General features: G+C 49.5%; 2 protein-coding genes and 4 non-coding genes across 7 annotated transcripts; 4 read left to right on the top strand and 2 right to left on the bottom strand.

Annotated features, from left to right (window-relative positions):
• The first annotated feature begins 4,366 nt into the window (after nt 1-4,366).
• Nucleotides 4,367-4,438, top strand: TRNAW-CCA (transfer RNA tryptophan (anticodon CCA)). The gene has a single exon. It is a non-coding gene; the product is annotated as a tRNA-Trp (tRNA).
• A 439-nt stretch (nt 4,439-4,877) lies between these two features.
• On the top strand, nt 4,878-4,959 carry TRNAS-GCU (transfer RNA serine (anticodon GCU)). Its single transcript has one exon. It is a non-coding gene; the product is annotated as a tRNA-Ser (tRNA).
• Nucleotides 4,960-5,197: 238 nt separating this feature from the next.
• Nucleotides 5,198-5,271, top strand: TRNAT-AGU (transfer RNA threonine (anticodon AGU)). Its single transcript has one exon. It is a non-coding gene; the product is annotated as a tRNA-Thr (tRNA).
• Nucleotides 5,272-5,661: 390 nt separating this feature from the next.
• TRNAI-AAU (transfer RNA isoleucine (anticodon AAU)) lies at nt 5,662-5,735 on the top strand. The gene has a single exon. It is a non-coding gene; the product is annotated as a tRNA-Ile (tRNA).
• A 668-nt stretch (nt 5,736-6,403) lies between these two features.
• BORCS6 (BLOC-1 related complex subunit 6) lies at nt 6,404-9,132 on the bottom strand. The gene has a single exon (XM_065909771.1). The coding sequence runs from the start codon at nt 8,174-8,176 to the stop codon at nt 7,112-7,114; it is 1,065 nt and encodes a 354-aa protein (XP_065765843.1). The 5' UTR covers nt 8,177-9,132; the 3' UTR covers nt 6,404-7,111.
• Nucleotides 9,133-10,438: 1,306 nt separating this feature from the next.
• AURKB (aurora kinase B) lies at nt 10,439-15,584 on the bottom strand. 2 transcript variants are annotated; one of them, XM_065909770.1, is made up of 8 exons: nt 15,508-15,584; nt 13,830-13,932; nt 13,665-13,719; nt 13,262-13,453; nt 12,828-12,966; nt 12,572-12,720; nt 11,738-11,912; nt 10,439-11,579 (listed from the first exon to the last, which is right to left on the bottom strand). In XM_065909770.1, the coding sequence occupies exons 2-8, from the start codon at nt 13,855-13,857 to the stop codon at nt 11,406-11,408; spliced, it is 912 nt and encodes a 303-aa protein (XP_065765842.1). In that variant the 5' UTR covers nt 13,858-13,932; nt 15,508-15,584; the 3' UTR covers nt 10,439-11,405. The 2 variants fall into 2 exon arrangements, with proteins under 2 accessions (XP_065765842.1, XP_065765841.1); XM_065909769.1 differs by lacking the exon at nt 15,508-15,584 and adding an exon at nt 15,182-15,374.
• Between the last annotated feature and the right edge of the window lie 510 nt (nt 15,585-16,094).

The following is a 16,094-nucleotide window of genomic DNA, read 5'->3' as shown; positions in this document are numbered from 1 at the left end:
AAGTCTCTACCTTCCTGGGGTCAGAGAGATTGACAAACACGTCAACAAATAATAAATCTGCACGGTAAAAGTTGTAATAAATAAAAATTTTAAAGGGAAATATTAGGACAATGTGATCAAGGAAGTTTTCTTTGAAAATAGATCCTTTGTTCTTAAAAGTTCATTTTATAAAGGAAATGTCAAAACTGAGAGAAAATGCTTTTCTCTCTTGCAGGTCCCCAATGTACTAAATGGATTTCCTTTTTCTAAACCAGTGTGTGAAAAATTTCAGATGTCAAAGAGATAGTCAAAAGATGTTTCCTCAAGTTCACGAAAGACAAAGAGATATAACAAGAATGGATAAACAACAAGATCCTGCTGTATAGCCCAGGAACTATATTCAATGTCATATGATAAGTCATAATGGAGACGATATATATTCTTTATATCTGAATCACGTTGCTTTACAGTAGAAATTAACAACATTGTCAAACAACTACACTTAAATAATGTTTTTTAAAATGGTGTGACAAATTTGAAATTTAATGTGTGATCCTAATGGATCCTGGATCAGAAAAACAAAATTTATTATAAAGGACATTAGTGGGAAAATTGGCAAAATTTGAATAAGGTCTCTAGCCAATATCAATAGTATCGGAGTGAAAGAGGTGGAGTGAAGTGGAAGAAATCTAGCGAGTCTTAGAAGATAAAGTCTGGTCAGTGTACCCTTTAAATAATTAAAGCAGATGTACAACGTGTGTTTGATGGACCACAAACAGGCTATTTTATTCACCCATAGGGAATGTGTGTGGGTGAGAGAAGGAAGGGGTCAAGGATGACTGTTAGATTTTGGGACCCAGCAGCTTGAAGTTTGGGGCATTCTGCGCATAACACCCTTCCTACCTGGGGACCTATAGATAGTAAGAACCGGGAGATACAGTTCACTTTGTGAATGGGTAAACAGCAGGCATTTAGTCCTGTCCCTTTCCGTGTCTTTGGTTCAGAGAAGCCTGCTCCACACTCGCCAAAGAGAGTTTTGGAGCCACCTTGTGGCTATGGGTGGTATTGCAAGTGACCAAGGGTCCTTCGGCCACTTGACCCAGGGCTGGAACTCACATGTTCCAACAATTGAACTGGCCATAAAATAATTTAGAAAAGCGTTTTTTAAGTCTGAAATACTAAAACATATTGTATGTAAAAATAAATTATTTTTCATTCAAAAGGTAATGACCCCTTTTGAAGCCTACCATTCTGTTTCAGCAATTACCAACACATGGCCAACCTTGTTTCAGTTATATTCTGCCTCCCGGTCCCACTGGATTATTTTGAAGCAAATCCCAGACATCACCAAATAGTTCTGTCCAGATGGAGGAAATTTCCACCCCCCTGTCTTGAGTTCTTTTAGCTGATCTAATAATTAAATTGACATAAGATAGATTGATAGGAGGAAAAAAATCCAATTTAATTCATACACAGGGAAATCTCACAGAAAAAGGACCACGGAAGAGACCAAAGGAGGCTGTTTATATGTCGTTTTTTAACAAAGAAATATTGTTTGTGAAGAATTAACAAAGGGGTTTGTGCTTGGGGTAGCAAACTAAAGAAGTAGCAAAGTTTGTATGCAGCTATCTTAGCCTTGAATTCCCTCACTCTGGTGATAAAATAAAATTTATATTTAAAGGCAGGACAAGAAAAACTGAACATAAAATTCTGTGTGTTTGTTTGGGCCTTGTCCCTCCCTCCCTAAAGTGCAGTGTGCATCTGCATTACATATTAACCAGATGGGAGTGACTGCTCAACTATACAGATCAATTTTTTCCCCTTTCTTCTAACGCTAGCAGTGTAACTGTTGTTGTTACTTCTTAAAACTTAAAAGAATAGCATCCTTTCCCAACTCTGTAGAGGGTCGAGAGTCATGGTGACTTGTTCCTCCCTTTGTAAATGCTTACTTGGACTATATACCTTGGTAAACCTTATGTAAATTACCAGTATGGCATTTTAATGTAGGATCCTTTGTCTTGAAAATGTATATGACTAGTGCCTTGGGCTTTTAACAGGCAGCACACCACATTTGCTTGTCTATCTTTTTCTGGTGTTTAATCTGAGCATCAGGTTCAGGAGTAGGCAGACTGAAGCAACCATTGTAACGTCTCCCATCAGTTTTTCACACTAGGTGAGCAATTTTAAATAGAAGACAGTGGGTTCAAGTGCCAACCCAAGGGTTCGAGTCCCAATCAGTTTTGGCTGGATTCGAATCCCATCTGAGTTGTGCAGTTTCAGTGGTATTGATCTTAAGCCACAGCATGATGGAATCATGTCAGCATTTTAAAAGATGATTCTCTTTGACTATTCTGGAGACAGACATTAGGGAGGAGTCTACTAGAGTCATCCAGCAAGATGGCAGTGGGAACAGGGAATGAGGGCGAACAGAGTTATGAGGGAAATGAAACTGAGTGAACTTGGTGACTAGAAATGGGACGTGAGGAAGGGGGAAGAGTCGAGACGAATCCCAGCCTCAGCTTGGCCTCTAACTGGGAGTGCAGAAGACTGGGAAGGGAATGAGACCAGAGGGAAGGGGACAGGGCACAACCTTTAAAAGAACGACGCAGCGACTGAGAACTGGATAGAAGAGAAAAATGCTTAGAACAGTTCAGGCCCAAGATGGCAGAAGATTCAACTTCCAGGTGACCTTAAACCTTATTACACGCCCATCCTATATATTAACATGTTAAATGACACACCCACAGGCGTCATGACACTTCTGAGGCAGACCATAAAAGGCCAAAAAGGGGGGCAGTGGCCCAATTTCTGGAAATCCTCACCACTTCCCTAAGTAGTTGGAATAATCTTCCCAATTGTTACCCTCTGAAATTACTCAGACCATAAAAACTAACCACCTTATACTTCCCAGTGCTCTTTCAGAGATGGCCCACACTATTTATGGAGTGTGTTCAGTTCAGTCGCTCTGTTGTGTCTGACCCTTTGCAGCATGCCAGACCCTGGAGCCTACTCAAACTCATGTCATGTCTCTCTCAATAGATCTACTTCTTACCTATCTCTTTGCCTCCCCCTGAATTCCTTCTATGCGGAGACTTAATGAACCTCAGCTTCGTAAGTCCTGACAGGAGGTGTATGGTTTCAGCTGGGAGATTGTGGGTTTGAGTCCCTCCTGAGGTGGGAGGTTTCCGAAGGATGACAGGGTCAAGTGAAGGTGTCCAGCAGGCACTAGACTGAATCCAGAGGTGGGAGCAGGATTCAGGAGCCCTCAGCACACAAGTGATGGCTGACTCCAGGGAAGGGTTTACTCCAGGGAAGGTGTGTCGCATAAAGAGAGAAGACAGAACTCCTAGGAAAAAAAGACAGGAAAAGAGACTGGAGGGAGGGTGACAGTAAGATAGGGGAAAGCCAGCAGACAGCAGTGTCATGACAACCAAGAGGGAAGGCCCTTAAACAATGTTGCCCAGTCAATTAAGGTCAGGCTTCTCCGCGGGCTTTGACTTGTCTGTAGTCCCTGATAACTTTCTTTGGCGGTATTGGACCCTTGAACTTCTTTCACCCTTCAAGAAGCAAATGAGCAAATGTGTGTGTGTTTGGGTGGCGGGGGCGGGGCGGGGAGGGGGTTGTTTCTTCCAGCTTCTGGTATTCCTCTTTATAAGTTTCCAGCCTGGTCTCACCTAGGGAGCTTTAACAGGTACAGATATTTATGTCAACGGAAATCAGAACAGTGGTTGACTCTGTGAAGAGCGGGAGGGGAGGGGCGCGGATCGACTCGGAAAAGATAAGAAAGAACCTTGTAAATTCTTCAAAACTCACCAAAATAAACACTTAAGATCTGTGCATTTCATTGTAGGTAAGGGATTCCTCAGAATCGTCAAAAGTGACAAAGTTACCGATGCTAAGATTCTACCCTGGATCTTTAAACCAGAAACTCCAAATTTGGGGCCTGTGAGTAGCTACCTGGAAGGCTCCGCAGGCGGCTGGTAAGTGCAGCCCGGGACGGGACTCACGGCTGAAAAAGCTAATCTCTGTCCCCGACACGTGCCTCCGTCACCTTCGGCCTGGTATTCTCCGTCCGTCCACACGTTTTGGTGCCAGTCCGTCCCCGATGGGCTGTGAGCTCTGGGTCCCCCAGGGAACCAGCTCAGGGCCGCCTAACGGTCTGCAGGAGGCCGGCGACGAGGTCGGGGCACCAATGAACCCGGAGCCCACAAAGCCGCTGCCCTGCGAGTGGTGGGCCCTGCTGGTCCTACGAGGCCGGAGGGAGAGGGCAAACACCACACCGCGGGATTTTAGAAGTTCCAGAAGGCCCTCGGCACCTCGATCGCCGGACCCGGCCGCTTCACCGTCCAGTCGTCATGGGGAGACCTGTCCACCCCCGTGGCCGGCCGACCTCGTGGCGCAACGGTAGCGCGTCTGACTCCAGATCAGAAGGTTGCGTGTTCAAATCACGTCGGGGTCAGCGTTCGCTTTTCTAGAGCTCAGGTAATTTCTATTTATTCTCCTTATTTGCAACTCTGTTGGAGTCCCATCCCGCAGATTAGAGAAGAAACACTTCATAGAGGCCGGAAGGGGAGGGTCCCTGGCTCCAAGTCCCGAGCCGCTCCGTCGGAGGAGCTCCAAGATCTCGCGGTAGTTTTTGCTCTAGATCCGGGGACTGTAAATCTGGGCGGATGGCGGGGCTCCTGAGGAGTCACGCACGCCCGGGAAATCTCAACGCCGAGTCGCGTGCTAGCGCAGCGTAGAATATCTCTCGGCAGCCAGAGCCCTGCGAGTCGTCCTCGCGGTGCCGGGCGGGATCCCTCGGGAAACCATCCCTACGCGACGTAGTTGGGCTCACGCTTTCTCCGAGAAGGAAGAATGCAGACCCCAGAGAGGAGATCCCAGGATACTTTCCTGTGGACGAGGTGGCCGAGTGGTTAAGGCGATGGACTGCTAATCCATTGTGCTCTGCACGCGTGGGTTCGAATCCCATCCTCGTCGGCCTGTGACTTCTGCGGTCTTGTTTATGTTTTATAACCCAAGAACTGTTCTTACGTTCTGTCTGCCAGGATTCAATTTCTGTGTCATCCTTCCAACCTATCCCGTTTACAGCCGCGGATTTCGCACCTCCTACCTCTTTTTCCAGTACGACCAAAAATTAGAAAGGTACCCCGGCATTCATTCATCTAACCTGGAACTGACCTGGCCAGGGAAACGAGGCGGCAAGGTGTACGCGCGGGGCGCCGTGGCTTAGTTGGTTAAAGCGCCTGTCTAGTAAACAGGAGATCCTGGGTTCGAATCCCAGCGGTGCCTCCCGAGGCATGGGTTGCTTTTACACCTCGAGGAAAGAGTCGTAGGCTTCTGGCTGATATATAATTTTTCACATCTCTTCGGGAGTCTACCGGTTGCCATCAGACGGCCTTTTCTATTTCAGGTTATGCGCCTCAACGCTAAGTGCTAAGTGCATAGTCTTGCGCTCTATGTTGGCACGGCGACCTGCCAGTCAAGCACCTATTTGCATAATCTGTGCTTGCCACTATTTTGGCTTCGCTTTTATTTCCCGAAATGATAAGTGATTCCGTTTTCGTAGTCTGTTTCCCTGTTTCCCCAAATAAGTTTACCCATTTTGAGATTTTCTCACAGATAGGACTGATTAGTAATTTGTATTTTACATAGATTCATATTGAGGGCTCATTGTCAGCTGGCCGGTTAGCTCAGTTGGTTAGAGCGTGGTGCTAATAACGCCAAGGTCGCGGGTTCGATCCCCGTACGGGCCAGGGCTACACTCTTGTTTTAAAGAATTTACTGCCAATTTCTTGTTAGGGAAGGTGTGTGAAACAATATTCCCAATTCCGGAACTTTTCATACCTCGAGGAATAACGTGTTTAAATTCAGCCCAAAGACCTAGTGTCTTGAGTTAGAGGAGGACAATTTAACGGAACTGGATCTGTATTGTGATCTGTTTCTAAATTTCATAACGGGAGCTTCTGGAATTTACCATGTGACTGTAAACGAAGGCGGCCAGAAATTGGCACAGATTATCCTAGACCATTCATAGGGCACTGATCAGCAAGCAGAGTGTGAGAAATGGGGTCAAGAATGTACCTAGCAAGTGTTTCCAGTCTTTCTCTAGAACCTAGATATTCAGTTTGCCCAGTCCCTGCCTGTCCACTTCAGGAACTGAGAAGACAACACTTCCTCCCTTTTTTCTTCTAGATATCCTTGCTTTTACTGTATCTCTTAGCCCATACCTGTGTCTTACCTTTCCTCAGATCTGCTGTTTAGGAGCAGGAACCATATCCTTCCACATGTGGCCTGAGACCCCCACCCCACTCCCAGCACCAGTCCCAAGAAAACTCCACAAAAAGAATGACCCTCATTCCCATTACTTTGGTTCATCAATCCCTGTAACCCCACACAGACACAGCCTCAGCCTTAGCAGCAGCAGCACTTTAATTCCACAAAAACTCAGAAAGCCAAAACTGATTAGAACATTCCACAACAGGTGGGCTTCAAAACCAGCAACAATTCTATCTGAACCCTGAGAGCAGAGAGACCCCTCCCAACCCACCTCCTCCACCATGCAATACATTCCTTCTAGCTTCGCCCAGGTTATGACTGGGGAAATAGGATGGTAGAGGGCCAAAGGGCAGAAGCAGGAGGTTATCCATCTGCAAGTATGCCTCGTTGTCTGCATGGTGTGTGGTCTTTGACCACACAAGCTCCCACAGCCCCTGGCACCTGAGATGTGACCACTGGAGGTCAGAGTGGCCACAGTGGGGGCTGGGGCCTCCTCTGTTCTCCTTTCTTGATAACTTATGACAGTCACATCTCCCAAGCCCAGACCTAAAGCCCCGGGTTTCCAGAGACGGTGCTCTAACTGGGAAAGAGTTGGGAGAACAAGGTAGCTGCAGATGGCCAACCGAACAGAAGCAGAGCATCATACCCTCCCACCAGGAGAGTCTTTAGAACTTCCCCATGTACACCTGCATAAGGCCCAGCGAATGGTCGCCGGCCTGCTCTACGTATCTGGAAGAACCTCCCATATAAAGGCCTCCCTCCTCTCAGCAGGCAGGTCCCACCAGGGCTCCTTGAAGAGTCCTTAAGGATCCTGCTGGTCCCTGGCGTTGCCAGGCCTCTCCTGCCTTCCCAGTCACTTGCACAGGGCCTCCAAAACCTCCAAGGTGCGTCGGATATCCCGGACTTGTCGCGCCAGTCCCTGAACCGGTTGCAGAGCCCGCTCCAGTTCTTCACAGCGCGCCAGCAGGGTATACATGCCCTTGATGCTCATGTCCACAGCTTCACCCAGAGAGTCCACTGCATCGCGGTAGGTCTGGATGCAGCCCACGCTCAGAGCTGTCAGCTCCTGCACCGCACCTCCCAGCCCGCGAAGCAGACGGTCCACCCTGCCGCCCAGCTCCCGACTCAGCCGCTCCAGGTCCCGCAGCACGTCGGGGTCGATGGGAGGGATGGCCGGAGTGGGTGTGGGCGCTGAACAGGGCCGCGTAGGGGCAGGGGGCGGGGGTTGAGGGGCGCCGCTCAGACGGATCTTGAGTTGCAGGTTGTTAGCGACAAAGTGGGTGAGGTCGCCATGGCGGCTCACCGTGCCTTCAAGCTCCAGGGGGCTGGAGATAGTGGCGCGCCGCCCGCCGCCTGCGCCAGATTCTGCACCCCCTGAAGACACGGCGCCGCCGCACGCCCCGCTCAACCCGTCCAAGCTGCGGCTGTCCTGAAGGCGGCTGGAGAAAGAACGGCTACCCCTGCCGGCTGCCGCCGCCTCGTCGTCGTCTTCCTTCTCCTGCTCAACATCCATCCCGCCGCCTACAGGGCTCCCTCGACGGCAGACCCTCTCGGATTCAGGCTTGTCCTCTGGCAGCTCAGGGTCCTTGCGCCGGGAGGACCCGTGCGGGTCGAATTCCGGATCCGGCGCCCCGAGGCGGCTCCCTGCCCCAGAAAGCGTCCCTCCATGGCCCGGCTTGTCCTCCGGAGCTTCCCATTCCGGAGGGTGGACAAAGCTGCAGCTCGAAGTCTTCGGGGACGCCTTGGGGTGGCAGCTCGCGCCCCCAACGTTCTCTCCCTCTTCCTCCTCGGACAGTCGGAGGCCTGAGGGCCGCTCAGAGGGCGTTTGGCTCTGGCCGTCGCCGAAGATCGCAGCTTGCTGTTCCCCCAGAGCTAGCATGTCTGTCTCGGGCCCAGGCCGCCCCCGGGGCGACTCCATACTGCAGCTGGGGGCAGGAACCGAGGAATTGGTTCGCCCCGGCTCGTGAAGCCTTGGCGGCGCCTTTAAGGGGCGTTTTAGAGGCACGGCGATTGGCTTCGGGCTGACAATGGTCAGGACGTGGAGAGCACTCTGATTGGTCCCGACAACCAGGAAGTCCCAGGAGACGAGCTGTCATTGAGCGACCGAACACACGTGAAAGCCAGCGGGGCGGAGAGAAGGAGGTAACAGCTGCGCTCGTTGCCCCGCCCTTTCGAAAAGTTGAAAAGGCAGATCTTAAAGATGAAGATCCTGAAACGCCTGAGTCCTCCTGGGGCGGGGCTAGGCGCTTTCCGCCCACAATTGTTGCTTAGTAACCGGCTCTAGTGGGGAACCAGAATTGGGTTTCCTAAAAGAGGTTCTTGGGATGAAAGTAGTATATCCTCTTGGACCGTCGGGATTTAATCGCACCTTAGTTGATCAGGATGGAACCAGAATTCTCATTTGCTCTTCTGTTTTGTCTCCTGTCCCCTCCACCAGGTTTCGAGTGTCTCTTTTTGGAGGATGGTGTGTGATTTTGCCACTAGGTGGAACATTCAATAAGTTAATGGCCCTTAAGGTCAGAGCCCTGGCACCATTCTGATCTCTTCTCTTCTCACTGGTCCTGCCATAGAGGCACTGGTCTTCTCACTGTTCCTGTGACAAGACAGACATGCTGCCGCCTCAAGGATTTACATTTGCTCGTGCAACTCCCCTCGGCCCCCCACCCCTTTTTTTTTGAGGCCGAGTCCACAAATAAAGTATATTAAAAAGTGAGGACATCACTTGGCCCACAAAGGTCCATATAGTCAAAGCTATGGTTTTTCCAGTGCACGGATGTGAGTTGGACCATAAAGGCTGAGTGCCAAAGAACGGATGCTTTTGAATTGTGGTGCTGGGGAAGACTCTTTGAGAGTCCCTTGGGCTGCAAAGAAATCAAACCAATCAATCCTAACGGAAATCAGACCTGAATATTCATTGGAAGGACTGATGCTGAAGCTGAAGCTCCAATACTTTGGCCACCTGATGTAAGACTCTGATGCTGGGGAAGACTGAAGGTGAAAAAAGAAGGTAGCAGAGGATAAGACAGATAGCATCAGGGACTCAATGGACATGAATCTGAGCAAACTGGGAGATAGTGGAGGACAGAGGAGCCTGGTGTGCTGTAGTCCATGGGGTTGCAAAGAGTCAGATATGACTCAGTGACTGAACAAAGAAAAATGTTCACCTTTTTTTCTCCTTCAAGTCCTTTTTCAAATAGTATCTTTTCAGTGAGGCCTCCTCTTACAATCTGTTTACAATTGCAACCACTTTTTGCAAGCTTCCTGAGTTGAAGATTTTTTTTTCTCATTTACTCACCCCTCAGCCTCTAGAACAGCACCTGGGCTGCAGAGAGCTCTCAGTAACTATTGTCAAGTGAATTAATCTTAACTAAAATTATGATATAACTACATCATTAGGATGTAGGGACAGAAAATGCCCTTGTGTCTGGTGGCAGTGGAGTTACAGAATGAAGTCCTTACATTTTGTATCAGGAAAATGATAGATTAAAGCCTAAAACTGAAAATGTAAAGTAGTGACAGAAGCATGTGATTTGGAAATAACAAAGTAAATACCAAAAACAAAGCAAAACTGTAAAAGGATTTGGAACAAATCCAAAAGGATTTGTCTCTAGGGAGAGAGAAATGGGAAGACTGTTGGTTTTTTGTTTCTTTAAGCCCTATACTGTCCTTCAATTATTTTAATCTGTGGGCATATGTAATGGGTTGACTGGTAGCCCCCTAAAAGATTTGTCAGTGTCTTAACCTCTGGAAGCAATGAATGCAGTGTTTTTTGGGGAAAGGGTCTTTGCAGATATAATTAAGGATTGTGAGATAACATTATCCTGGATTATCTAGGTGAGCCATAAATCAAATTGCTAGTGTTCTTTTAAGATACAGAGGAGAGAAAAGCGAAGACAGGAAGGCTGTGTGAAGACAGAAGCAGAGCTTGGAGTGATGTAGCCACAAGCCATGAAGTGCCTGGAGTCACATGAAGATGGAAAAGGCAAGGCAGGATTTTTCCCTAGAGGCGTATATGGGAGGGTGATGCTACTGACACCTTGATCATGGACTTCTGGCCTCTAGAACTGTCAGAGAATCCATTTCTGCTGTTTAAAACCACCCAGGTTTGTGGTAATTTGTTACGGTAGCCCTAGAAATTGAATATAGCATGAATATCTGAGATGAAATAAAAATAAGAAACTTAAAAAAAAAAAGAAACTTTATTGATGTTCTTCACCACATGGCTTAAAAGTACAAATAATAAACACATGCAGAAAAAGCATTAGGTGAAACTTAACACCTGTTTATGCTTCAAAAAACACCAAACCTTTAATGAACTAGGAAGAGCCCAGGTCTTCCTTAACCTGATAAAAGACATGTATCAAAAACCTACAGCAAGAGATTTCCCTGACAGTCCAGTGGTTAGGACTCCAAGCTTCCACTGCAAGGGGAATGGGTTTGTCCCCTGGTCAGAGAAACTTAAGATCCTGAATGCTGCTCTGGGTGGCCAAAACAAAACAACAAAACCTACAGGGAGCACCATATTGCAAGCATCATACATAGCAGTGAAACCTCAGGTCAGGAACAAGACACCATCAGCTTCTATTTACTCCTGTGCTAAATCCTCACCAGAGAAGAAAAACAAACAAAAAAGACAACTTTAATTGCTCCTGGGTGAGCAAGACTGACCCAGGAAAGAGAAAGATTAGAGGTCAACTAAGAGGGAGTAATAAGAGAAGGTGGATGGAGACGGCTGGTAATGGCTGGTGTGTAGGCATAGCAAGGTGGAGCCGAGGTCCTCAGCATCCCCAGGTCTGGGAGCCAGAGCAGGGGAAAGAAAAGATGTGGAAGTGGGATGGTTGGGAGCTGACCAGATGGGGTTAGAGCTGAGAGGTTGCTTTCAGTGCTGAGGGGTGCTGCCAGGGGTGGTGATGCAGTGCCCACCCCAGTGCCCCGCACGGGCAACTCCCTTGCCTCCTCCCCACAGGTGATGACTTCCCTCCATAGCAGTCTCCACCTGTAAACATCTACACTCATCAGTACAAAAAGCTTCAGCCTTTATTAAATAAAGAGGAGGTGGAAGACAGATGCAGAAACAGGCTGGGGACCCCCCCCTCCTCCTAACTACACATATACAGACAGACACAACTGAGAAAATGACGGACATTTCAGGGGACAGACTGAGGGGCGGAGGGAGGCAGTACCCTGCGAGAGTGGGCCCGGACCCAAGGGTGGGCTGAGACCTGGGCCAGTGGCAGGCGTTCTGAGGGGTTATGCTTGAGCAGCTTGGAGATGAGGTCCTGGGCTCCCATGGGCACAGAAGGAGGGAACTTTAGGTCCACCTGCAAGAAGGACAGAAGGGCTTCATCCTGGCTGCTTTTGCCTCCACTTCCCACTCTATTAGCAGGGTTTAACATCAACAGCAACAGTGTGCCCACTCCCCGCCCCAGCCCCTGAGCTGGCACAAACTCCAGCTAGACCCCATGGGCCAGCCTCCCACCTTGACAATGCGCCGGTACGTCTCATTGTGGGAAGCACTCTCAAAGGGTGGGTTTCCCACCAGCAGCTCGTAGCAGAGCACACCGATGCACCACAGGTCCACCTTCTCATTGTGCGTGCGCCCCTCAATCATCTCTGGGGGCAGGTAGTCCAGAGTGCCGCACATTGTCTTCCTCCTGGGGGGTGGGGTGAATGGGCAGGGATCTCAGATCCAGACTTTCCCTCCTTTCCCTGCAGCCTGACAGGGAGCCCAGACCCCAGGATGTGCCAGGGGTCTTCCAACCAGGCTCTGATGGGGTCTTTGGGGTAGGAGTGGGGCTAACACACTGCCTCTGTATTTCCACACTGAGGGCCATACCTTAAATCAGATATGAGGGCAACATTCACCTTAGAATTAAAGGAAAAATTTCAGATGTCCATCAACCGCATGTTGCTCAATCACGTTACATCTCTACTGTGCAATACTATGAAGCCATTAAAAATGATGTAGGAGTATTCTCAGTGATATGGCAAGAAGGCCCCAATGTTTCAAGTGAGAAATCTGGGTGACAAAACTGAGTCTCCTATTTTTGTTTTTGGTCACACTGCATGGTTTGCAGGATCTTAGTTCCCTTGACCAGGGAACTAAGGTTGCATTGAACCTGGGCCCCCTGCAATGAAAGCTGGAGTCCTAACCACTGGACCAGGAGGGAACTCCCAGAGTCTCCTATTTTTGTAGATATTGCTGTGTCTATATATTTACATGAGAACCCAAAATGTCTCTGGGTAACAAGATCTGGAGGGGTTTTATTTTGAGTGGCTTCATACCCAGGGTTGGCCTCCTGGCCCACCATACCTCAGGGAGGGGGCATGCACCGACCAGCCGAAGTCAGCAATCTTCAGCTCTCCCCGGAGCCCCAAGAGCAGGTTCTCTGGCTTGATGTCTCTGTGAATCACCTTCTTCGCATGGCAGTACGTCAGAGCATCTGCCAGCTCCTCCATGATCTGGGGGGCCAATGACAGACAGTCAGACAGGGACTGACCTGGCTGCAAACGGTGTCCCCCCAGCCTCTAGGCCCCTGCCAGTGCCCCAGGTGCCCACCCGCCCCGACCGTGGCTGTTCGCTGCTCGTCAAAAGTTCGGCTCTTCTGCAGCTCCTTGTAGAGCTCCCCTCGGGGGGCATACTCCAGAATCAAGTAGATCCTTCGCCGGTCGTAGAAATAGTTGTAGAGACGCAAGATGTTGGGATGTCTGGGAGAGGAGACAGAGGAGGCGTCAGGCTGCATTCTGGCCTAAGGAAATGGGAAAGATGACAGGTCGCATTGGGGCAAACTGGGTCAGGTCTGGGCCAGGTAGGGGAAGCCAGGTAGCAGTCCTAAGTGGGGAATGGAGGTGATTTTCTGGATTCAAGGCTCTGGCTGGGATTGAGAGCTCATTGGGGCTGCGTGGCCACAGCTGCAGAGAAGACAGTCCAGATGTGGTGGGGTTGGAGGAAGAGTGGGGTTGGGGCGGCAGGGGGCTCTGGCTCAGGGGACGTTGAGCATACTGCAGATGGGCTTGGATTTCGATCTCTCTACGCAGCTGGTGCTCCACACCCTCCTTCTCAATCTGAGACTTGAAGAGGACTTTGAGCGCCACGATGAAATGGCTTTTCTTCTCCCGAGCCAAGTACACATTTCCAAACTTGCCTTTGCCCAGAGGACGCCCAATCTCAAAGTCATCGATTGTGAAGGAACGCCTGTTTGGGAAGCAGTGGTGGAGCAGCTGAGCAGTGGTTAGTCGGTCCTCTGAGGTGTTTGCCTTCTCCCTGCACCTCCACCCCTCCTGCCTGCAGTCCTGCTTCTCTTCCAGGGGAACTGAGGATTGATCAGGCTTTCTCGCCTGCATCCCTCCTCCTCCTGCCTTTGTCCCACCCCCTCTGTTGCCACCCCAAAGCTTAGGGAGCTTACTTCGGGATGTTGGGGGTCCCACTGCTGTTCTCCACCACCTTCTGACCAGGGGCAGCTAAGGAAAGAACAGGGAATTTGAGGCCATCCTTTGATATTTTCATCCCCACCCACCCTCTGCAGACCCTAGTTCCCTCAGGTCAATCCCCTCCCTTTGTGCTAGTTTACCTGTGGGCTGGGCATTGGAACGACTCATGAGGACAAGCGCTGAAGGGGTGACAGGATCCTTCCGGAGGACTCTCTGGGGCAGGGTGTTCAGGCCAGGCTGAGCCTGAGAAGGACCAGAGGGGAGCTCTGAGGGTGCCTTTATCCCGGTGACCGGGTTGGAATGCGCTACAAGCAGCATTTCAGGGCTTGCTATAAAGCCACCCACCTACCCCACCCCATCCCCAGTTCAAAGAGGAACAGTGAAACCATAATTTTGCTACTCAGTCTTGTCCAGGACACCACTCATTTACCCAGCCCCCTACCCCAGAGGGCAGTAGAGGCTGGGGTAATGAACACCTACAATTCAAGGAGCTTCAGAACAGAGGTATTCTCACAGTCCCCTAAGCTCAGTCTGTTAAGGCTCAGATAAAATCCTTTGGGGCCTTGAGTGTTCAGCAAATCTCAGTATTTACCCCTTTGCAACAACAGGCTTTAGGGACACTGAAGGTTATTCTAATGGTCCTGGAGCACTTGTCACTTTCCACTTGTGAGTAATATACACCACTTTCTTTTGGGAGTGATTGGTGTAGACATGACAGTGTCATCTCATTCAGCCTCCCCATTCAGAGCTTCACCAGGGAGGGAGCTGATGGACAAGGGGATAGAGAGACCCTCCAGGATACTCAAGCCCCACCAATAGAGAACAAAGCTCATGTTGGGCCCCTTCTTTCTTCTTTAACCAAGAGAGAAAGAGCCTCAGTGCTCCTACAGACTTGTTCATAAACAGCGAATTTAGGATTTACAAATAAGCAAGCTGAACAAAATGGAGTCCAGAAATAGATCCACATATAAGTGGGAATTTAATATATACAATAATGCTAGTATTTCAAATCAGGGGGTAGATTCACTGGAAAATAAAACCTTTTAGATGCATATGTCATACCAGTTATTAAAATCCAAATTCTTAAGTAAGACTTCTCTTGGACCTTTTAAACTTATAAACTCATCTAAATACCCTATATCAAAAAAATAAATAAATAAATACACTATATCTATTTCCTGCCTAGCCTATTTTTTCAGGACAACAGTTGAGATTCATGGCCTAACAGGCCAGACCCTGCCTGCTCAGTCCCAGACGCCATTTGTATGTGACAAGTAGGCTTAGCTCTGCAGAGGTCCTCACAGGCTGGTCAAATTCAAACTGGTAGCACCGGATAGGATGTGGCTACAAATGACCTGACTGGGGCCCATGCGCTGGTGCAAAGCTAGGAGAAAAGTGCTAAGAGGATCGCCCTCTGCAGGATCTCGAATCTGCAAGCAGGAAGTCGCCATGCTGGTCGCCTCTGGGAGAGGGGAAGTGAGAAAGCCCTTACCGTCGGCCGGCCACAGGGCCAGGGGTAGGCGTTCTCCTTCTGGGCCATCCGTAGAGGGAAAGGGGGAGGGAACTGGGCAGAGAAGAGAAACACAGCCGTGAGAAGCAAAAAAAGAAAAAAAAAAGAGAGAGAAGTGAGGGGTCTGATCGATCTAGCCGGAAGTGTTTGCCGAAGCGGGGTGGTGGGGGAGGGGAGGAGTTGGTGAAAGGGCGCAAGTCCAAAAGCTGGCTTCATCAGAGCGCATCCCAGCACTCGCCTCTCCGCCTCCACCCTGCTACCAGCCTCATTCCTTCCAGGACCCCTTTCTCCACCCTAGAGCAACCAACCTGCCGGATCACCTGGCCTTTCCCGGAGCAAGAATCCCGAAAGAAACCCGTGGTGCCTTGGCCGCTGGCAACAACTGAATCTGTCGCCGCGCCCCCTCACCCCCGCCGAGGTCCTTTCAAATCTCCCGCCCGGGTCCCATTGGTTGACACTGCTGCCCATGCCCAATTCTCATTGGCTAAATGTCCCATGACGTAGCTCCAGGGGCCCAATGGAGAAAGCAGAATGAGAGCCAGGGGCAACCAGGGTTTTAGCTTAGGAAGAGTTTTCCTCAAGCCTCAAATAGTCTTATTGGTGTTTTGTTTTTAAAATTTAAGTCATCAATATAATCTGGAATTTATTCTTGGGTATATATGAACTGGACTTCCCTGGTAGCTCAGCGATGGAGAATCCGCCTGCCAAAGCAGGACACGCGAGTTCGACTCCCTGTCGGTGGGATCCCCTGGAGCAAGAAATGGCAACCGGCTCCAGTATTCTTTCCTGGGAAATCCCATGAACAGAGGAGCCTGGCAGGCTAACAAAAGCAACTAGGTTTTCTTCCATGAGCCAATCCGTCTCCTTCCCTAATGCACTAAGTTACGAGTTTTGG

Source organism: Muntiacus reevesi, chromosome 18 (assembly GCF_963930625.1).
Source record: "Muntiacus reevesi chromosome 18, mMunRee1.1, whole genome shotgun sequence".
Taxonomy (NCBI): Eukaryota; Metazoa; Chordata; class Mammalia; order Artiodactyla; family Cervidae; genus Muntiacus; species Muntiacus reevesi.
The sequence above is the reverse complement of the archived record's forward strand: the minus strand, read 5'-3'. Positions and strand labels throughout refer to the sequence as shown.

Excerpts from the sequence above, each read along its gene's own strand:
- BORCS6 (XM_065909771.1), bottom strand. The coding sequence starts at position 8,176 with ATGGAGTCGCCCCGGGGGCGGCCTGGGCCCGAGACAGACATGCTAGCT.
- AURKB (XM_065909769.1), bottom strand. The coding sequence starts at position 15,229 with ATGGCCCAGAAGGAGAACGCCTACCCCTGGCCCTGTGGCCGGCCGACG. Across the intron at positions 12,721-12,827 it reads ACGAGCAGCGAACAGCCACG|ATCATGGAGGAGCTGGCAGA; the intron begins GTCGGGGCGGGT and ends TTGGCCCCCCAG. Across the intron at positions 11,580-11,737 it reads CGTACCGGCGCATTGTCAAG|GTGGACCTAAAGTTCCCTCC; the intron begins GTGGGAGGCTGG and ends TCCTTCTTGCAG.